The sequence below is a fragment of the Equus caballus genome, chromosome 14, assembly GCF_041296265.1.
Source record: "Equus caballus isolate H_3958 breed thoroughbred chromosome 14, TB-T2T, whole genome shotgun sequence".
In the NCBI taxonomy this organism is placed as follows: domain Eukaryota; kingdom Metazoa; phylum Chordata; class Mammalia; order Perissodactyla; family Equidae; genus Equus; species Equus caballus.
In genome coordinates this window covers 55,819,872-55,843,308 of record NC_091697.1, presented here as the reverse complement: position 1 = coordinate 55,843,308, position 23,437 = coordinate 55,819,872, and the positions used below count along the sequence as shown (strand labels likewise).

At 38.5% G+C, this 23,437-nt stretch overlaps 1 protein-coding gene across 1 annotated transcript; it reads right to left on the bottom strand.

The window, feature by feature from the left end:
- Positions 1 to 854: 854 nt before the first annotated feature.
- LECT2 (leukocyte cell derived chemotaxin 2) lies at positions 855 to 8,918 on the bottom strand. Its single transcript, XM_003362814.5, has 4 exons — positions 8,588 to 8,918; positions 6,984 to 7,080; positions 5,391 to 5,533; positions 855 to 1,307 (listed from the first exon to the last, which is right to left on the bottom strand). The coding sequence occupies exons 1-4, from the start codon at positions 8,631 to 8,633 to the stop codon at positions 1,141 to 1,143; spliced, it is 453 nt and encodes a 150-aa protein (XP_003362862.1). The 5' UTR covers positions 8,634 to 8,918; the 3' UTR covers positions 855 to 1,140.
- Positions 8,919 to 23,437: the final 14,519 nt, after the last annotated feature.

The window sequence follows — 23,437 nt, the reverse complement described above, 5'->3', positions numbered from 1 at the left end:
GGGCGTTTCAGTTGGTCAGGTTTTGCTATGACAAAGAGTGATATCGTAAACATTCTTATACATAAATCCTAGTATAAAAATGCAGCCACTCCTCTCCAGTAATAAAGTTAAGTTAATTACATCTTCCTCTAACATAGCTACACTAAGAATGCAGTCATTCTGCTGAAGTTTTCTACATTCCACAGGATTTAAGCAAAAATTCATAAAGAAAGTTTGCAGAATGAGGAATTCAACTTACTCATTTCTTAATGAGTGACTCAAATCTAGGGAACCATAACTGTTTCTGGTCCTTTGAACTTTTGCATGGTCTTGTTTCCCGTTAGTACCTATTGTCAACATAACCAGGAAAGAATAGTATAGATACACAATGATGTGTAGAAACAAGGAGCTATGATATGCATATGGTTAGATGAGGCTGACTGACTGGGTTCCATGAGATACTTCAGGTTAGGATGGACCTCTTTCTCTTTCTAGTGCTCCTGTCATGCAGTCTTACTGAAATCTAGACTATTACATGTTTTCTTGGATCACCGTCATTCATTGCCCAAAGGATCTACCACTTGTATAGAGTGTGGGAATGTGTGGATGTAAAGACCAGCACATTCTGTTATATTCATGCAGGCAGCTCGCCCTCCAACCAGTTTGACAAACCTAAGGATATTGTTGAAGTTCTTCACTACCTTAACTCAAAAGAAGCCTCTGGGGTTTTTTTCAGTTAATATTTATTAAGTGTGAGTGTGTGTCTAGCATTGTACAACACTCTATTCTTGTCCCATAAAAGCAGCTTCAGGCTTTTCCTTATTTTCAAGCAGAAAGTTAGTCTTAAAATTATCAACAATGCAGTGTGGACCAGCTTGAGCTCATATGTTTATTTATTCCATGTATTCAGGACTGAGAAATATTTAAAAAAAAAAAAAACCCAAAACCAGATCCCATAGGTTACAGAAAGACTAGGGAGCCCTGAGAAATTAGTTACACTCAAAAACATCAAAGCGGCAGTGAGTTGAAATCAAAATGCTATTTCCTTTCTTGCATTCATCATGTTTCTGTTTGAACACAAATTTCTTGAAAAGCAAGATATGCATCCAGGTTTTAAGAACACTGCTTTCTAGTCAGAAGATCTGGTCCCCTGTCTTCCACTTATAGGTACGCTGTAGGATCACTCGAGTCACAGTTTTCAATATGCACATGGGATTGTATGCCAGGATAAACTTTCTGCAAGGGCAGTACAGTTCCCAGTTTTTCTCCCTTCTTGATGGAACCTTTATGTTTAATTGGCTTAACGTGTAACATTTTAATACAGAAACCTAAAAGAAAAGTAAAATTATTCATTATCTGGATTTTAGTAACCTTGAATCAGAAATTCAAAAACATAAGAACAGAAATGGGAAAAAAGACAAAAAGAAAGGAGAGTTGATTGAACTCAATGAGCAAATGGAAGTACACTGCAAAATCATCAGAAACGAAGACTAAAATTACAAGGTGCCTGAGGAAGAATGGATTCAAATTAAAATTTAGTAACGCCATTGAAGAATAGCAGAAAAACACTAGTAGCTGATAAAATTGACCCAGAACAATGTCAACTCCAAGACATATTCTAATGAAACTGTTAGACTTTAAAGAAAAAAAAAATTGAAATAACTGGCAGAAGAATACAAGTCTACCTAAATACTAAAAGAAAAACTTTTTAAAAACAGAGACCCACCAAATAGAGAAATAGAGAGTTAACAGAATACCATAATTATAACATAAAACAATATGACCATGTTGGGACCAAATATTTGAGTTATATTTATATATGTTAACTCATGTATTAAAAAGGTTTTCATATTGGCTTGAAAAACAAGACCCAATTCTATGCTGTGTACGATAAAACACAGTAATTGAAAGGCTAAAAATTAAGGTGTGGACAAAGGTTTGCCAAACAAATGGAAGCAAAAAGGAAAGCAAGAGTTATGATCCCGTTACCGGAGGGTGGAATTCAGGCCAAAAAGCATTGAAACAAGACAAATAACACAGAGACATCTATACAAAGCATCTATACAAAGCAGAGACTACAGGAGATACGAGGAGAAATAGATAGGAACCTACTAGTACTAAAGACTTTAGCACACTTATGTCAATGAAAGCAGGTCGAAGGACAGGAAACATAAGTAAGGGTGTAGAAGGGTGTTGTCCGGTGTGGTAGCCACCTGCCATGTGTGGCTAGTCAGCACTTGAAATGTAGCTAACCTGAATTAGATGTGCTTTAAGTATAAGATACACACTGGATTTTGAAGACAATACCAAAAAAAGGTAAAATAATGATTTTTATATTAATTGCATTTTGAAATGATATTTTGAGATAGAGTTAATTAAAATATTAAGATTAATTTTACCAGTTTCGTTTTACTTCCTTAATGTGATTACTGGACACTTTAAAATTACATATGTGGCTTTTATTATATGTCTATTGGGCAGCATTGCTGGAGAAGATCTAAAAATCAATAAGGTGTGTCTTATGTACATATGTTAAACAGAATATGTGCAAGACCTCTATCCTGAAAGTTAACACAACAGCTACATATAAGAAAGCAAGAAGACCTAAATAAATAGAAAATATAACATGGTTATTTATTGGAGGACTCATTACTTTTAAGATATCAGTTCTCAGTTTGATCTGTATAATCAATGCAAACCTGATCAAAGTTGCAGCAGGATTTTTGGTGGAAATTAACAAACTGATTTTGTAATTTATTTGGAAATGCAAGTGACCAAGAATTGCCAAGGCAATCTAAAAGAAGAACAAAGTTGCAAGACTTACTCTGTCAAATATCAAGATGTATTTTAAATTTATAGTAATTAAAACTGTATTACTCGTGGAAGATTGACAAGCTGACTGATGGAACACAGTAGAAAGACTGGAAACAGACCTACATATATTCAGACTGATTTATGACACACAATACTGTGATGCAGTAGGAGAAAAAATGGTCTTGTCAAGTGAGTGGTACTGAGTCAATTAGATATCAATATAGGGAAAAAAATCTCTATTTCATTCCTTGCACAAAAACGAATTCCAGATGGATTCTAAATCTAAAGATGAAAGGTGAAGCAATAATGCTTGTGGATGAAAACATAGGGAGAATGTCTTTATGACTTCAGGGTAGGCAAAGGTGTCTTAAACAGGTAAAAAAAAGTGTTAACAGTAAATGAAAATATTACTAAATTGGATTCCATTAAAAATAAAGAATTTTTGCTTATTAAAAGACAGCATTAAGAATGCGAAAAGGCAACCCATAAAGTGGGAGAAGATATTTACAATACGTGTATCTGACAAAGGGCTCTTAGGCAAAATATACAAAAAGCACCTACATACCAGTAAGAAAAAGACAGGAGAAAAAGGGCAGAATATGTGAATAGGCACTTTGCAAAAGACAATATCCATGTTATCGATAAGTATGAAAAGGTGCTCAATTTCATTAGCCATCAGAGAAATGCAAATTAAAGCCAAATGAGAGACCACTGCCTATTCATTAGAATGACTGAAATGAAAATGTCTAGATAGATAACACCAAGTATTGTGTATGGAGCAAGTGGAACTTTCATCCACTCTTGGTAGGAGTGTAAATTGGTACACCTACTCTGGGAAACTGTGTGGCAGTATCTACTAAAACTGAAGATACACATAGACCAGTTAACCCAGCAATTCCTCTCCTGTAGCTTTCTGCCAATTGCTGAATATGTTGATTCCAGTTATGCATTCTGGAACTGGGGAAATTACTACAGGGTGGATTTGTGGACATGCTGGGCTCACTGTAAGATGGACCCTAGTGAAAAACTGCGTTGATCACCTGACCCTGGAAGTCCCTAGTCTGGCTGGTGGACCACATCGACCTTTGGGGCTCAAGGAATTAGTGTCATCCCTTTGGGGGTGGCTAGAAGTAAGGTTTACAGTATAAATTCTTGACTGTGTGACAGAGCTCTTCCTCAAAAGGACTCAGCCTCCCTTTCACTCAGGAGCTGTGGGACTGTAAACTGACTCAAGTCTGAGAGTAGGTTGGCAAGAGGGGGAAAATTTTGTGACCCATTATTGTGATGATTGAAGTCAGAATTTTGTTCATCAGACTTAGAGCATTTCCATTTATACAGATTAAATAAGGCTTTAGTAAGCTGCCCATCTATTCACTTCTGGAGTCACCATGATTAACTAGACAATGCTACAGACCTCTGTGCTTCAGATGACTCTGATTACTGCTTCAGCTCTCCCGCCTGTGAGGTAACCATGCCAACCCTGGCATTGGCTACTAAGTGGACCCCATGCAATGGCAGCAGTTTCTCTTATCAGTTCAGATCTACAGAGGATAGCTACCATATAGCTCCTCAAGGGTTTGGGCTTTCTCACAAAGTTTCTCACAGCCTTAGAGAGGGAGTGTCCTCCGGACCCACTCCCAAAAGGAATGCATATTTATGTTCGTTAAAAGAAATGTTCAAGAAAGTTCAGAGCAGCATTTTCATAATCACCTGAAACTGGATGCTACCCAAATGTCCATCTAGAGAAGAATGATTAAAAAGATGAAGATATATGCATATAATGGAGTACTATGCATCAATAAGAATGAAGGAACTAAAAGTACATGCAAAAACATGGATGAATCTCACAAACATGAGGTGGAGTGAAGGAAGCCCCACAAGATACTGCATGCTGCTTAATTTTATGTATTTCGTTTTCAAAAATGGGCAAAACTAAGATGTGGTGGGATAGTGATTACCCTTGGTGGGAATAATGACTAAAAGGTAGCACAAGGGGTTTCTAGGGTGCTGCCCATGTTCTTTTTCTTGATCTGGGTGCTGGTTACATAGGTATGTTCACTTTGTGAAAGTTCATGGAGCTGTACACTTATGCTTTGTGCACTTGTCTGTGTGTATGTTATACCTCAGTAGAATTAAAGCAAACAAACAGCAAGCCCAGTAGGAGTACCAGGAGACTCAGCTCAACCTAGAACATGGAGGCCTTTGGAAATATTTCACAGTCAACTCTCACAGAAATGCCAACACTTTTGAATTGCAGGATTTTGGTAAATGAAAGTATTTAGTCATTATAGTTGATAGTGCTGAAAGTGATTTTATTTATAGATTGTGAAGCAAAGCCACATTGGCCCCAGAAGGAAAGCCCTTCAGTCAGCTATAGAGTTAGGTGGAGTGTGTTCATAAAGAAGACGATTTCAGGGAAAGGGGTGGAACATTTTTGAAAATGCATTAGCTGTCGTAGTTTGGTACCCTAGGCCCTTTATGTTCTAGGTTTTATAATTTTCGAGGAAGTCTGAAACTTCTATGTATGGAATATGCATTAAATAAATAAGCACCAAACACGTCCAGTCTGTGCCCCAGGTATATACACCACCTCTTACCTCTTCCAGATAGCCGAACACCATTATTGATGGCATTTTTGTCTTTATACGGTTTCTCCTGGGCCACAATCATTCCGGTGAAAGGTGCATACACGGTAGATCCATCAGAGCACAAGACATCCACGCCCTGGTGAGGCCTGTGACTTTTAGGGTGTAAATAAGAATGAGCAGACTGAGGAACTGCCCTGGGAACTCCATTGCCCAAGAACATGGTGTCAGCCCACTGTTCCCAGACTAGGGCATCAAAAATTGAAGCTGCTAGGACATGTTGAGACGTCCTGGGTTTCCTCACTCTGTTTAACCCTCCCTCCCTGCAGGTAGTAATAACCATGTTGTAAAGATTAAAGCATTTAAGATTGCATTTGATACACAGGAAGCCTTTAAAAAATAATAGCTATTATTATTATATGGCATTTTGGGGAAATGAGGCAATCCATGTAAGTAAATGTTATAGATATCTGAATCTTGACACCTTCAAGACCACTTAGAAAGAGTTGTCTCTTTCTGGGAACCTACCGTAAAGAATCATAGGTTACCTTAGTCTTATTTTTCTCTCGGTGATCCAGAAGTCATGATAAACATCATTTCCTGTATACAGTATTTTAATACAGTGAGTGATACATCCTGACTCTATTAAAGTATGTGGAGCACAAACACAGAATGACCCCAGATTATGAGATTTCTTGAGGCTGTTGTCACTGTGCCCACTCTTACCAGCCTCTTCTCCCTTCTAATAGGCTACTCCCTGAAAAGTCAGATTCACCAGGATTGTTAGAATTAGTGTAAAGCAACACTGGGCAGGTTGCAGGGGAAGAGCCAGTAAGTGACTGTATAAGTCAAGTGCGTAAACTTTAGGGCTATGCACTACTTTAGTCTTAATTTTGGCAATTCGGAGGCCATTTTTCAAATTTCCCATCTCTTAGCCCTGTTCTGGGTATTTGAGTTTGCTTTGTAAGTAGTATCTGTGTAAGTGAGAGTTCCACTATAATTAAGATGGAAATAATGATGCAGTTGGACACACGGCTATTTCATCAGAAAGTGGCACTCCCACGGTGGTACTGTGTGTTGTGAAAATTGACGTGTGCCCCTGACTGTCTAGAAGAAATTGCCTGCTTAGGGCCAGCCTCTGGTGCTCAGCAACCAGAGCTGGGTCAGTAACGCCACGGTTTGAGGGGAAGAGCATCCAAAAGCCTGAAGCCTCGGCCAGCCTTCACTACCTGCAGCTGTGGTTAGCACATCCCTTAACCCCTTGGTACCTCGGTTCAAGTTGCTCCTCTATAAAATGGGATGGTAATGCTTGATTTTCACCTCGGAAAAACCAGGTGAGATCAGTCAACGTGTGAAAACATTGAGGGAAAACACTGTGTTTGCTCCCCTCTCTTTATTCAGTGCTCTGTTCCCAACTCAGAGCCCATACTTGAAGCAGAGTTCTTGGAAGTTGCTCCAAAGACAGTAATGTAACTTGTTTCATCTCTGAGTTTTGCCACTGTCAGAGGGAGATGATTGTGAGCACCTGGGGACATGTAGGGCAAGGACACTAAGCAAAGAGGTTAAGAGCCAGAGGAGTTTATGGTTATTTGTGAAACCCCATACCTTTGAGCAGTGTACCGGCCACAGCCATGGCTGTCACACGTCCTGATCTCATTGGAAGACTTGCCAGCACATATATTAGCCCATGGTCCAGCCAGTGCTAAAATGGAAAAACATGAGAGGCAGAATTCCTGACCTCACATATTTCTAATCTCCGTTTGCCTTATGTCTCCCAGTGGGCTCAAAAATTATGTTTCCGCTATAGTTTTTTCCTAACTTTCTGTAGTTTATGGGGAGGTCTTCCTCTAACTCCGGATTCAGATATAAAAGTGGCTTTTTCCCTGGCCACAGAATTCTGTTTTACGACATAAAGAGTATTCATAAACGTGTTTACTTAGAAGCAGTAAACGCCATCATTATAGTTTGTTTCCAATTATGCACTAATAAATGGTGTAAACTGTGCTTTTCAAATTTTCTTTACTCATAGCTTGGCATGGGGACCACCATGTATAGGTTAAACAAAATAATTAAATATTGTGGCTCAAAGAAATAATTTTAGAAACTCTAAAGTAACTCTGAAATGTTCCTTTATTGTTAGTCCTGTTACTCAAAACCAAGAAAATGTTTAAATTAAAGGAGAAACAAACTCTGAACTATCAGGGTTTATTTAACACTAAATAAATCTCTTTCATATTTGCAAACATGGAAGAGGGAGAGTCTTAGAAACAAGAACATGTCCAACTAATTTAGCCTAGAATGGAGTCAGGGGAGGGGGAAGGGAGGAGAAACGATATGAAAAGAAGTGATATGAAAAGTTATGAAGCAGTAAAACACGCAGGAGGGGCTGGCGCTGTCAGTGTATTTTGTGTGAACTTTGCTTTAAGTGCAACTTCTCTTTAATATAGTAAGCACTTGATAAATATTCAATTGAATTAAATTTCCTAGATTTCCATTGTTAACATTCACAGAGAGACACAATTAGCAAACTCATCCTTTCACTGCAAAACTAACAAAAATAGAAGCAAAAACGAGGAACTGATAATTTGACTGTTGATTTTCTTTAACAATATTTTACTATTCATTAATATATGTGCTATGAAGACAAGCTACAGAATATGGCCGTTAAGCATATTCTTTATATACTTTTAAGAGATGAATTTCAAAATTCTTATACCTTGGGGCCAAGCTTCAAGTCAACACCTTGATCAAGATATAATACCATCACTTTGGCAACAAATATTTCTCCTTGGCAATTGAGGCATGTACTACACGATTTATTAATTTGTTCATTTTTCTCTCCTGCTGTGACTATTAAGGGAGTGTTCCCCTTGTCTTAATCCACACCAATCTCTGTATCAGGAATTTTCTAAATCAAATTCTTACACAAAGTTTTTTGTCTAATTTTGTTCCAATTAAGTCCTAGGCCAAGATCGAAAAACTTATCTTAAAGTCCTTCCATTCCAAAGTTTTTGGTTCCCTCCCTAAAGACCTAGAATATTCAGCTGGAAATCATTGAGAACCCCCCCCCCATGTATGCTCTCTATTCCATTTTTAATAACCAAATCTATAAGTTTCTGTTGTGACTATGCTATTAATAACTTTAAATCTATCCTTTACATCAGTTTTTAAAGATTAGCCAAGATTCTAATATTGTATTTTTGACTTACCAGTCGAAATCAAAACAGCCAAAAAGATGACTCCTGTGGAAAACATTTGGCTTTTATTTCACTTATGACGTTTCTTCCTCTGGTACTTATAATTGCCCCCACACTCTCTTTGAAGAATATTCAAGTTTGAATTAGTATTTTCTAACTATTTAGCCTTACAACTCTGCAGCTCTCATTTCTTTAATTTGGTGTGAGAGAGAAAAAAATCTGAGACTGGAGCAAGTCAAAGTCTAATATTCCATGGGTAGCTATTTGGTTCACATGTAGGACTTATGTAAAAGCTTTTGATCTGAAGAAGCAGCTAATTTTATTGGAAATGCTGACTAAATATTAACAGGAAGTGATAAGGCTAGGTGAAGAGTGACTGTCCTTGAGGCTGTGGCTTCATGAATAGCTGCATTTAGAGTAAAAATACAAAGATTTGCACAGACTATAGGATAACAATTACCTCTGAGGAGGGAAGGAAATAGAATTGTGGAGGGGTACACAGTATGCTTAAACTCTAAAATACTTTATGTATAAAAAAGAAAAATTCCAGAAGCAAATATGTAAAAATATTCATTTGTTAATTATTGGAGGTAGATACATGAGCATTTGTTTTATGATTCTCTGTACTTTTCCATATATTTCAAACATGTACCAGCACTTCCTTCTTTTTATGCTTAATGGTAGATGAGCCCCTCACGTGAGATGAATTTTCTATGGAAACGTCTCCATTTAAGTAATTTGTCACTGGCTGTGGGAGGCTGAGATTTTGGCCCAATTCCTCCCCCCTCCCTGCATCCGCACCCTTGCCACGTCTCATTGGGGGCAGAGGGACTTCCCCAACCATTCATTTGTGGTTCAGCTGTATGACTTGCTCTGACCAATAAAATAAGGCAGAGGTGACAATGCATCAGAGGAGCCTGAACCCTACGGGTTCACCCTGTGTATTTCCATTCACTTTCTTGTGTTCTGCCATTGCCTCGAGGACAGCATTCCCAGGCTAACCTACTGGCCCCAGGAAGAGAATGACAGTCACATGGAGCAGAGTCACCCTAGCCAAGCCACCCCAGCTGAAGCTGCCCTAGCATACTCCTTAATTCACATTAGAAAATCACCAGCTCTCAGAATTATCGAACACAATAATTACACTCCAGTGTTTTTAAGAAAATTTTAAGGGAAGTGGTCGTAAGCAACGTTCAGATGTTTGCTACATGTTAGAGATCTTTTGATTAGAAACAATGATCGGCTAATAGACAGCTTTGAATGAGATCTTTATCCTCTCTGAGCTGTACGTCCTCATAAAGAAATATATGTGGAAGTCTGGTTACTTGTTGGGCTACAATTACGGAAGGGCGCTTAACTTTTGCCAGATGTAGTCAACTGTCAGCATTATAAGTTGACCTCTCATTTCTCCCCCATGCCTCATGCCTCATGCCTTGACCATTTTATTTTTCTTAGCACTTTTGCCAAAGATAGAGAGGGCCAGGAGGAGGAGGAGGAGGAGGAGAAATTCAAACTGGCTGTAATTCAAGTTTGAAGGCAGTGGTGATAAAAACCACTTTTCCTGTATTGAGACTAACTAAGAGTACCTGCCTCTTTCAGCACAGTGTTCTCATCTCTAGAAAAGCTTGAGATGAAATAGTGTGAGAGTTCACCCAATGCAAGTCTCAGTTGATCCTCTCTCGTCCCTGCTTCTCTGTAACTACGTCTTCCGCTTCCTATGAAGTAGGTAGTGAGCTCATGTTGAAATAGCGAAGTGAGGGGACTGGCCATATTCCAGGAGTTTATGAACAAATCGATTCTGATAAAAACCACTGAATCGTACACTTCTCTCTGCTGAGCCAGAGAAAATAATTGGTTTTCTTCTCTTAAGGCTAATTGTGTCCTTTTGTGGATAATTTATTTATTGATTTTTAAGAAGTAGCCGTATTTATTGTTCTGATTATATAAGTAATACATTCTTACTGCAAAAATTACCCCCCAATTCCAAAAAAGTATAAAATATTCCCCAATAACGTTTTGGGTATAAGTGTTTCTCTTCTTACTTTTATCTAATCTCTCATCAGGAAAATCTTGTTTTATTCAATAGGTACCATCTTCACCTGAGCCTAGCACTAAAAGTGAAATGCAAGAAAAGACTAAAGATTGTAATAGAACACTAAATAACAGAAGAGTTAAAGTGTTGGATATGTCCGAGTGCTTCCATCTGGGCAAAATTTATGTGAAACCTTTTTGGTTTTCCTTAGCTGTGGGAATAATGGGTGAGAGGGTGTGGAAATCATTTCTTCAGTGTCTTTCATCTTCGATTTGATCTACAGTTTGGAGGCCTTTGTGAAAGGGATGAGGCCACTGTGATTTGCAAAGGGTCGTTGGCCTGGGTGACCTGACTAAACACACTGGCTCCCGCCCTCTCTCCTCCTCCGTGCTTCACTGGAATGAGCCCACTTAGAAACAGCACGCTGTGTTAAGGTACTGATTTATTAACCAAATGCATTCAGAAACCTGAAATATGTCCAGAACCGTTCTACTAAAGTCCACTTAGTTGTGACTGGAGTGAAGAAGGCACTAAATACATACAATTTGGCTTGTGGAAGCCTTAGCATAATGAGCTCCCACTTGGTTTCTTCCATCGCTGACTTGAAAATGCTAAGCAAACGTTTAAATCATTCATTCCACCCGCCCTGACCCTCCTCCCACAAATCCTCTGTGCTGATAGAGAGAATGGAAATAATTACAAGTATGAGACATTAGTCACCACGGCTTTGGGAGGTGAAATAAGCAAGGGAGCCGGATTTAGTTACAAAAATAATTTTAATGTGAAGAATTGTTTCTAAGTTTTCTATTGTATGGGTTGGTTGACTTATCCTAAAAGACAGGAACCCAAAGAAGCATTTTCTAATAAGCCATTTCCTTTTTCATTGATGGAATAATGGAGGGGACACATTGTGATTCTTACAATGGAGTATTAGGTTTGATTTGCTTTAAATTAAGTTGTAAATTACTGAAGGTGAAAAGCTCCCTTTATGAAACGTGAACACACAATACAACTTTGCGTCATGTCTAATGCAATACTTCAGGATTAGAGGGATGTGGCCAGGAGGTTTTCTGGCTAGAGGCCCCTGAGGGAGCATTATCTAAGACAGAGTGGCAGTATATATACAGTAGTTCTCCCTTAGCCGCAGTTTCACTTTCTATGGTTTTGGTTACCCATGGTCAACTATTGTCCCAAAATATTAAATGGAAAATTCCAGAAATAATTCATACGTTTTAAATTTCATGCTATTCTGAGTAGTGTGATGAAATCTCTTGCTGTCCTGCTCCGTCCCATCTGGGACATGAATCATCCCTTTGTTGGATCCCCAACCATCGACGTCATCTGTTCCTGACATCCAAACATAGACATTGTCATGGCTTAATGATCCACCTTCTAAGGTATCGTCACAACGTCAATAGTAGCCTAATGCTACATTACAATGCCTACGTCACTGACCTTACTTCATCTCATCACATAGGCATTGTATCATGTCACATCGTCACATCAAGGAGGAGAGTACAGTACAGTGAGTACAGTACAGTAAGATATTTCGAGAGAGAGACCACATTCATGTAGCTCTTATTACATTGTTATAATTGTTCTATTTTATTATTAGTTATTGTCATTCATCTCTTACTGTGCCTAATTTATAAATTAAACTTTATCATAGGTATATATAGGAAAAAACATTGTATACAGTGTTCGGTACTATCCACAGTTTCAGGCATCCACGGGGCGTCTTAGAATGTATCCCCCATGGATAAGGGGGACTACTGTACCATTACTTTCCTGGCTATGACCAAGGCAGACATTACTAATCAAGCATGATAGTCTGTCAAACTACCCTCAGACATGTCCTCATGATCTTGCTTCTCACAAAATCTTTCCCAACTATTAGTGTGTTGAAGTTAACATATGGACTAAACCCTACTTGTCATTCTTGATTGAGGTGAATTTACCTTAATCTAGAGTCTGGCCCTTAGTTTTTTCAGTGTCTCAGACTCAGACTCAGGGAAAGTGATTCAAGTTCATTAAGTTACCAGAAGCCAAATAAATGAACACAGAGACAGGTAGATGATAGATAGATAAATGGAGGTGATTATCAAAGGAGATGATTCCTCTCTACTGGTGGGATGTGCTCCCTTCTTGCTGTTAGAATCCTTGGGAAAGTGGTTTGATGAATGTGGAATGGAAGCTAAAAGAGATGAAGAATTTTAAGGGCTTTTCCAAGCAACTGTGTGGTCCAGTCTGAAATCTCTTTCCTTTCCCCTGATAAATGGACTAGAAAATATTTCTCCCTTGGGTGACACCAAATGGGCCCATGAACTTCTGGCATCTTAATCCCTTTCTGGCTCCCTAGGCCCATGTTTTTCAAGTGGGAGTACCCAGAGGTGGGTCAGGTAACAGAAGATGCCACAGGATAAACATGGTGACAGAGTGTCAGTTTTTCTTTAGGATTAGGAATGGGGCAAGAGGAAAAAGAATAATCACTATATATAGTAAATGTGTGTGTTTTTTTATATCTGCTAGTATATTAAATCTTTTTTTAATTGAGACTGAATTCAAATAACATAAAATTCACCCTTTTAAAGTAGTCTATTCAGTGTATTTTAGTATATCCACAGAATCGTGCAGTCTTTACTACTATCTAATTCCAGAAAACTTTCATCACCCCAAAATGGAAAACCACACATATTAGCAATCACTCCCCATTCCCTACTATCTCCAGCTCCTGGCAGCTATTAATACACTTTTTCTCTCTGTGGATTTGCCTATTCTGGACATTTCATATGAATGAAATCATACAATATGTGGCCTTTTCTGTCTCGCTTCTTTCACTAAGTATAATGTTTTCAAGGTTCATCCAAGTTATAACATGTATCAGTACTTTATTCCTTTGTATGACTAGATAAAAGTCCATCAAATGAATATGCTATATTTTGTTTATCCATTCATTAGTCGATGGACATTTGGATTGTCTCCATTTGGGGCTATTATGAATAACGCTGCTATGAACATTCATGTACAAGTTTTTGTGTGGACCTGTGTTTTCAGTTCTCTTAGGTATACACCTCGCAGTGGAATTGTTGGGTCATGTGGTAACTCTGCGTTTAACTTTTTGAGGAACTAGTTAACTAATTTCCAAACTGAGTGCATCAATTTACATTCCCACCAGTAATGTATGAAAGTTCCAGTTTCTCTACATCCTCATCCTCACCAACACTTGCTGTTATCTGTCTTTTTAATTATAGCTCTCCTATAATTGGTGGGTGTGAAGTAATATCTCATTTTACTTTTGATTTGAATTTCTCTCATAACCAATGAGGTTGAACATCTTTTCATGTGCTTATTGCCCATTTGTATATCTTCTTTGGACAAAAGTCTATTTAAGTCCTTTGCCCAGTTTTTTTTTTTTTTGAGGAAGATCATCCCTTAGCTAACTACTGCCAATCCTTCTCTTTTTGCTGAGGAAGATTGGCTCTGAGCTAACATCGGTGCCCATCTTCCTCTACTTTATATGTGGGACGCCTACCACAGCATGGTGTGCCAAGCGGTGCCATGTCCGCACCTGGGATCCGAACCTGCGAACCCCAGGCCGCCGAGAAGTGGTACGTGGGCACTTAACTGCTGTGCCACTGGGCTGGCCCCTGCCTGGTTTTTAATTGGATTGTTTATCTTTTTATTGTTGAATTGTAAGAGTTTTTAAAATATATTCTGGATATTAGATCTTTGTTAGATATATGGTTTGCAGATATTTTGTCTCATTATATAAGTTATCTTTTCACTCTCTTGATAGTGTCCTCTGAAGTATAGAAGTTTTTAATTTTAATGAAATTTAAGTATCTATTTTCCATTGGCTGCTTGTGCTTTAGATGTCATATCTAAAAAAACATCACCTAATCCAAGGTCATGACGATTTATGCCTATGTTTTATTCTAAGAATGTTATAACTTTATCTCTTGCATTTAGACCTTTGATCCATTTTGAGTAATTTAGCATATGGTGTGAAGTAGAGGGTCCAAATGCGTTTTTTTGTATGTAGATATCCAGTTCTCCCAGTACCATTTGTTAAAAAGACTTATTATTTCCCCTATTTAGTTCTTTTGACCCCCTTGTTGGAATTCAATTGTCCACTTTGGACTCAGTTCTATTTCATTGATCTATACGTCTATCCTATGCCAGTACCACACAGACTTGATTACTGTAGCTTTATAGTAAATTGTGAAATCAGGAAGTTCGAGTCTCTTCCAACTTTTTCTTCTTTTTCAGAATTGTTTTGGTTATTCTGGTTCCCTTGCATTTCTGTATGATTTTTAGAATGTCAGTTTCTGGAAAAAACTGAAAGGCAGCTGAAGTTTTGATAGAGACTGAGTTAAATCTGCAGGTCAATTTGTTAAATGTCTTACTAAGTATTTTATCCTTTTTGATGCTATTGTAAATGGAATTGTTTTCTTAATTTCTTAATTAATTCTTAATTTCATTTTCAGATTGTTCATTCCTAGTGTAAAGAAACACAACTGCTTTTTGTATATATATATATCTTGTATCCTGCAATCTTGCTGAATGTTTATTAGCTCCAACGCTTTTTATTTTTTGATGGATTCCTTAGAATTTTTTATATAACAAGGTCATGTCGTCTGCAAATACACTTTTTTATTTCTCTATCACTGCTTTCTTTTGTAGTCAATAGATATTTTCTAGTGTACCCTTTAATTTCCTTGTCATTTCTTTTACTATATATTTTTAGTTATTTCCTTAGTGGTTACCTTGTTGATTATAACTTAACTTATAACCATCTGGTTCAGATTAATACCACCTTAATTTCAGTAGAACACAAAAACTTTGCCCCTAAATAGCTCCATTCTTTCCCTCCTCTTTTGTGCTTTGTCATACAAACTACACCTTTATACATCGTGCGCCCATCGACATGCAGATTTCTAATTCTTGCTTTATTTACTTATGTAGTTACTTTACCAGTGTTCTTATTTTTTCACATGGATTCAAGTTCCAAGTGTAGCGTCCTTTCATTTCATCCTGAAGGACTCGGTTAGCATTTCCTGTAGAGCAGATCTGTTAGCAAAAATTCTCTGAGTTTTTGATTATCTGGGATTGTCTTAACTTCTCCTTCATTTTTGAAGGATAATTTTGCCATATCTAGGATTCTTAGTTAGCAGGTTGTTTTCTTTCAGTACTTTTCTTTAGGTACTATGTCATCCCGCTGCCTTCTGGGCTCCATGATTTCTGGCGGCCAATCAACTGTTAACCTCATGAGAGTTCCTTGTATGTGAAGAAGTCCCTCTCTCTCATTGCTTTCAAGATTCTGTTTTTGTCCTTGTCTTTTGATAATTTGATGCTGATGTGTCTAGTCTGTGAGTTTTAGTGTGTCTTACCTGGATTTTGCTGAGCTTCTTGATTGTATAGATTAATCTTTTTCATCAAATTTGAGAAGTTTTTAGTCATTATTTCTTTAAATATTCTTTCTGCCCCTTTCTCTCTCTCTCCTGTCCTTCTGAGACTCCTATCATACATATATTGGTGTTCTTGAGGATACCTCACAGGTCTCTGTTTCTGTTCGTTTTTCTTCTTTCTTTTTGTTCCTGAAACTGGATAATCTCAATTGACGTATCTTCAAGGTTGCTGATTCTTTTCTCTGCCTGCTCAAATCTGATGTTGAGCCCCTCTAGAGAATTTTTTATGTCAGTTATTGTGTTTTCCAACTCTGGAATTCTTACTTTTTAAAATATATAAATATGTGTCTATATATAATTTCTATCTCTTTATTGAAATTCTCTGTTTGGTGAGATAGTGTTCTCATACTTTCCTTTAGTTCTTTATACTTGATTTCCTTTAGTTCTCTGAAGATATTTAAAGTGGCTGATTTATAGTCTTTGTCTAGTGTGTTCAACATCTGCTTTTCCTAATGACAGCATCTATTGGCTCTTCTCTGTGCTCAGTCCTTACATGAAGTTGTCTGGCTGTATCTGGCTACCAGAGCCATGACCCCATGGAGAGTGCTTGTACTTATGCAGAACATAAATATTCTCCCTTTTTCTACCCACTGTTGCTAACGGCAGAGGATCAGAAATGAGGAGGCTCCTCCCTGCATCTCATTAAATTACAGTATCTGCCTTCACAGCTGACAAGCACTAATATTTTACCTAAGGTTGCTTTCAAGAACTCTTGTGAACTGATTGACTCTCTGTCTCTGGCATACCTTTGTAGCTAAAAGACATTGGTGGTTGTCTACACAAAATAAAATAAGATCACTCTAGATTGTGAGATTTAAATTAGACATGAACTTTCTCCAGTGAAGGTTTTCTTTATCCCATTGGGTACAAATATGCAACCAAGGAAGACTCTATACCTTCTCATTATTTAAATCCATTCTTTTCAAATGAGGGTCTTTTAGTTTCAAAATCCTGCCTGAGAATTTTGACTAAGGACTGACCATTTGATTATAAGATTTCAGAATGTACTAAGCCTCAGTCAATAGACAACTCTCACTCTATCAAATGCTTACAGGCCCACAGTGGGCATATTTCCTCACCCAGTTTCACCATCTGCTAGTACTTTGACCAACAGAAAGCAAACAGCCCAGGGCCACCTAGGGAAACACAGACTTAGATCACCCCAAACCATGGTAAACAGATGTGATTAGCCCACTGAGCTTTGAACCCTGAAATTGCACCACACACAGACATGGTCAGAGCATTGCCAGAGGTTACAACACACACATTCTTGGCACCATTGTTCTGATTGACTCAGACCAGCTGACCATATTAAACTGAGTGGTAAATGAATTATCACAATGGAAGAAATGATGCTTTCCTATTCAGGGATTAAAATGTCTCTCTAGGGGCTGGCCTGGTAGTGCAGTGGTTAAGTTCACACGTTCCGCTTCAGCAGCCTGAGGTTCACTGGTTTGGATCCTGGATATGGACCTACGCACCGCTTATCAAGCCATGCTGCAGCAGGCATCCCACATATAAAGTAGAGGAAGATGGGCACAGATGTTAGCTCAGGGCCAATCTTCCTCAAAAAAAAAAAAAAAAAAGTCTTTCCAGCTATTGATACTTCCTAAAAAAGAAACTGTCGACATAAATGACTTTTAAAGTTACAGTACTACTTTGCTGTTCAACAACTCAAGCCATCACACACTCAGTGAGCAGTGTGTGCAAGGCACTGAATTGCTGTGAGAACATGAAGATGAGTAGGGAGGCAAGCAGGCCAGGAAACACTGACAACCTTGGACAGGGGAATGAGGGTGAGTGTGGGCCAGGAGGAGTGAAACAGGTTGACAGAGTGTTGCTTGTCCTGTAGCTGCCTGAGCCCATGAAGCACTTCAGAGGGCCTTGTAAATCAAGCCTAATCCCCCAGTTTGCTTGTTTCCAGCAATAAAGATGGAATTTTTGAATTTCATTTGACTCTAGGGAGATCTGGAACTGCTCCAGGAATATTTGTGTTGGATGCTATGAGAGGGGATAGGGAAGTAATTATTGGATATTTAAGTACGTGTGTGCAAGGACTAGATACATTTGTGTTTTTATCTGTTTTCAAAATTTACTTTAAAATTGTTTTATGAGAACGTATATCAGAGATATAAAACAATTTTTTCTGTTATTGCTAAATAGGAACTATCAAGAAAAGGACCTTGGTTGGATTTGTTGGACATGAAAGACAGACTGTGACCTTCAGAGTCGATCACTCTAGCAAAACTGAACCTTAGTCCGACAGCAGGGTAAACAGAGGTTTTCAGGGGAAATGCAACAGTCATAGCCTGGAAATATCTTTTGTACTTCCAAATTCTGATAATTTCTTTCTGCTGGAGATGTTTTCTCTCTGCATTTAACAAAAGGATACCCATCTGTATTAGTCAGGGTTCTCCAGAGAAACAGAACCAAAAGGCTGTGTGTGTATATAAAATAGCAATGTATTTTTTCTATATACAGAATATATATACGCACAAAATAACCCTCTCTATATTATACAATAAAGAGAGAGAGTTATTTTGAGGAATTGGCTCATGAGATTGTGGAAGCTGGGAAGTCTAAAATCTCCAGGGCATGCGGGCAGGATGAAGACCCAGAAAAGAGTTGATGTTGGAGTCCAAAGGCAGTCCGGAGGAAGAATTCCCTCTTCCTTGAGGGGCCCCCATCTTTTTTCCCTTAAGACCTTCAGCTGATTGAATGAGGCCCACTCACACTACAGAGAGTAATTTGCTTTACTCAAAGTCTACTGATTTAAATGTTAATCTAAAAAATACCTTCACAGAGACATTTAAACTAGTGTTTGACCAAATTATCTGGGTACCGTGGCCTAGCCAAGTTGATACACAAAATCAACCATCACACCATCCTAGCACCTTTGCTCCAGGACTCAGAATGTAACTGTGTGCTTTGACTTCAAGAGCTGAACTAGAACAGAAGCAAAGCTTGGCGTGTTATGGGAGCCTTCGCTGCACTTCAGGAAATTTCATTTTGTTGGTTTAATTTATGGAAGCTTTATATACCTAATTACATCTCGCTGAAAACTTGCCTTATGATCTGTCCAATTTAAAACTTTTGATGAGGAGTTAGAGGGCAAGTAGGACATAATGAAAGTGATTGAGCCAGGCACGCATCCTTAATTCTCACGTTTCATTAGCATGTTTTGCATCTTTGTGAGCACTCTGCACATCTCTTTGCATTTTATCTGTGCCAAACTATATAGACCAGAAAGGCGAGCAGAGCAGAGCGAGGAGCGGGTGGTGTGCTAGAGCAGACAGAACCCCATGAGGGAATATGAGTTCAGGTTAGCCCAAGGCCCCCACATTTTCAATAGCAAATGGCACAGGCTGTTCGTCTTATCATTTAAGAGCAATGTTAGTTGGAAGAGGGATTTCTGGCCCATGGTTTTTGAAACAAAAATCACCTACTTTGTGGCTTAGTGTTTTTATTGATCATTATTAAATATTTTGAAACATATTTTCATTATCAAAAGTTACAGTTTATCCTTTTCTTCCCAAAACCTTGTGAAAAAATCGAAAATGTTGCTTTGCCAAAATTAGAAGGGTTACACGTGAATCCTCCATTTAACAGTTCAGGGGACTTCGTTCCTTGGTGTGTTTCTTTTAAAGAGAACAAATCACCTTTTTCGTTTTGCGTTTGCTACCTCATTTGTTTCTGCTCTTCGTTTGTACCCAAACTGAAGCTCACACAGTTTAAGTGATGACTGTCTGGTTGTGTCTCCAGGGAAGCTCTCTTCTACCTCTGTTGTCCTGTCTCCAAGGATGGTCTCTCTGAGATAACTACTAACTCCTGGCCTTCAGAACCACAGGAGCTCCAGGTCTGAATATGGAGGATAGAGATTTTCCTTTGGTTTTTATTTTATTTTATTTTTTTAAATTTATTTATTTATTTATTTTTTTAATGTTTATTTTTTTCGGATGTACATCATATTTGAAATTCTGGATACATTACATCCTGTTCACCACCCGAACACTAATTATAGTGCATCCCCTCACATGTGACCCTAATCACCCCTTTTGCCCTCCCCCCTCCCTCCTTCCCCAATGGTAACCACCAGTCCAATCTCCAATGCTATGTGGTTTTTTTTTTGTTGTTTTTATCTTCTACTTATGAGTGAGATCATATCGTATTTGACTTTCTCCCTCTGACTTATTTCACTCAGCGTAATACCCTCAAGGTCCATCCATGTTGTCACAAATGGCTGGATTTCGTCATTTCTTATGGCTGAGTAGTAGTCCATCGTGTATAAATACCACATCTTCTTTATCCATTCGTCCCTTGATGGGCATCTAGGTTGCTTCCAAGTCTTGGCTATTGTGTATAATGCCGCAATGAACATAGGGGTGCAAGTATCTTTATGCCTTTGTGTTTTCAAGTTCTTTGGATAAATACCCAGCAGTGGAATAGCTGGATCGTATGGTAGATCTATCCTTAATTTTCTGAGTATACTCCAAACTGCCTTCCACAGTGGCTGCACCAGTTTGCACTGCCACCAGCAGTGAACAAGGGTTCCCTTCTCTCCACACCCTCTCCAACATTTGTTGTTTCCTGTCTTGTTAATTATAGCCATTCTGACGGGAGTGAGGTGAGACCTCATTGTAGTTTTGATTTGCATTTCCCTGATAGCTAATGATGTTGAGCATCTTTTCATATGCCTGTTGGCCAACTGTATTTCTTCTTTGGAGAAATCTCTGTTCAGATCTTTTGCCCATTTTCTAATTGGATTGTTGGTTTTTTTGTTGTTGAGCTGTATGAGTTCTTTGTATATTTTGGATATTAACCCCTTATCTGATATGTGGTTTGCAAATATCTTCTTCCAATTGTTAGGTTGTCTTTTCGTTTTGTTGATGGTTTCCTTTGCTGTGCAGAAACTTTTTAGTTTGATGTAGTCCCATTTGTTCATTTTTTCTTTTGTTTCCCTTGCCCGGTCAGACATGGGACTTGAAAATATGCTGCTCAGACCAATGTCATAGAGCGTACTGCCTATGTTTTCTTCTAGAAGTCTCATGGTTTCGGGTCTTACATTCAAGTCTTTAATGCATTTTGAGTTGATTTTTGTGCATGGTGTAAGGGAATGGTCTACTTTCATTCTTTTGCATGTGGCTGTCCAGTTTTCCCAACACCATTTATTGAAGAGACTCTCCTGTCTCCATCGTATGCTCTTGGCTCCCTTGTCAAATATTAGCTGTCCATAAATGTGTGGGTTTACTTCTGGGCTCTCCATTTTGTTCCATTGATCTGTGTGTCTGTTTTTGTGCCAGTACCATGCTGTTTTGGTTACTATGGCTTTGTAGTATAATTTGGAATCGGGGAGTGTGATACCTCCAGCTTTGTTCTTTTTTCTCAGGAATCCTTTGGCTATTCGGGGTCTTTTGTTGTTCCATATAAATTTTAGGATTCTTTGCTCTATTTCTGTAAAAAATGTTGTTGGAACTTTGATAGGGATTGCGTTGAATCTATAGATTGCTTTAGGAAGTATGGACATTTTAACAATGTTAATTCTTCCAATCCAAGAGCACGGAATATCTTTCCATTTCTTTGTGTCTTCTTCAATTTCTTTCAACAATGTTTTATAGTTTTGGTGTACAGATCTTTCACCTCTTTTGTTAAGTTTATTCCTAGGTATTTTATTCTTTTTGTTGCAATTGTAAATGGGATTGTATTCTTAATTTCTCTTTCTGTTACTTCATTGTTAGTGTATAGAAACGCAACGGATTTTTGTACATTGATTTTGTATCCCGCAACTTGACTGTATTCCTTTATTATTTCTAAAAGATTTTAGTGGACTCTTTAGGGTTTTCTAGATATAAAATCATGTTGTCTGCAAGGAGTGACAGTTTCACTTCTTCTTTTCCAATGTGGATCCCTTTTATTTCTTTTTCTTGCCTGATTGCTCTTGCTAGGACTTTCAATACCATGTTAAATAAGAGTGGTGACAGTGGGCATCCTTGTCTGGTTCCTGTTCTTAGAGGGATAGCTTTCAGTTTTTCTCCATTGAGAATGATATTTGCTGTGGGTTTGTCATATATGGCCTTTATTATGTTGAGGTATTTTCCTTCTGTACCCAATTTATTCAGAGTCTTTATCATAAATGGATGCTGTATCTTGTCAAATGCTTTCTCTGCATCTATTGAGATGATCATGTGATTTTTATTCTTCATTTTGTTAATGTGGTGTATCACGTTGATAGATTTGCGGATGTTGAACCATCCCTGCATCCCCATAATGAAACCCACTTGATCATGATGTATGATCTTTTTAATGTATTGTTGTATTCGATTTGCTAGTATTTTGTTGAGGATTTTTGCATCGATGTTCATCTGTGATATTGGCCTGTAATTTTCTTTTTTTGTGTTGTCCTTGTCTGGTTTTGGTATCAGGATAATGTTTGCCTCATAGAAGGAGTTAGGAAGCCTCCCCTCCTCTTCAATTTTTTGGAAGAGTTTGACAAGGAGGGGTATTAAGTCTTCTTTGAATGTTTGGTAGAGATTTTCCTTTGTATGCCTCATATTCACTTAAAGCACAGAATGCCCAAAAGCAAAGATAGTGCTCTCTTCTGCGAGAGACTGAAAACATAAGTCTTACCTGAGGACGTGATGTGTGAAGGTGAGGGGTCTAGAACATGCATGGAGAATAAGCGACAATAAAGAAACATTTTAAAGTGGAGACAAGGTGTGTTGGAGGGCTCATGTAAAAGGGTCTCAGCCTTCTGAGATGGGATAAGTAGAAAATATGATGGTGGTGAGGAAATGACCAAGAGCTTGAGATTAAGCACAGTTTGGACTGGCTACTATAACTGAGACATGGGAAATGAAGAAAAGGATTGCCAAGCAGCTGGAGCCCGGAAAGCCAGGCTCTGAGACTCTCCAGCAGTCATAATGCAGTGCCCAGGAGTGGGAGCAGATGACATGACAAGCAGAGGGAGGTCACAAGGTAGCTAAAGCCCAGGGTTGACAGGCTTGATTGGAAGAGCTGACCTTGAGTTCTAGGCTAGACAGAGAGGCATGAAAGGAGCCAGATGGGTAGGTGGGAGAGGTTTGAGAAGCTAAAGTCATCATGAGCTGCGCCGTGGCAGGACCACTCTGAATACTCTCTTTCTCTCCATGGAGCTCTTCCTGCGTCAGCCTCCACCATGCATCCTTCTGAGTCTGCCTTCTCTGAATATTTCTTTTCATTTCCCTCCACTCAAATGCCCTTCCCATCCTTCAGGTTCAGGTCAAGTCCTACTTACTCCATGAAGTTCTCCTAGCTGTTTCTAGATTTGTCAGCACCTCTTCTAGAAACTCCCCCAGAACTTTTTTCTGGGACACAAATTATTTCAGC

Bases quoted from the DNA above. Each gene is read 5' to 3' on its own strand.
- LECT2 (XM_003362814.5), bottom strand. From the start codon at position 8,633: ATGTTTTCCACAGGAGTCATCTTTTTGGCTGTTTTGATTTCGACTG. The intron at 7,081-8,587 runs GTAAGTCAAAAA...TTTCCATTTTAG, and splicing joins GGCTGTTTTGATTTCGACTG to CACTGGCTGGACCATGGGCT. The intron at 1,308-5,390 runs GTAAGAGGTGGT...CTTTTCTTTTAG, and splicing joins TGTTCGGCTATCTGGAAGAG to GTTTCTGTATTAAAATGTTA.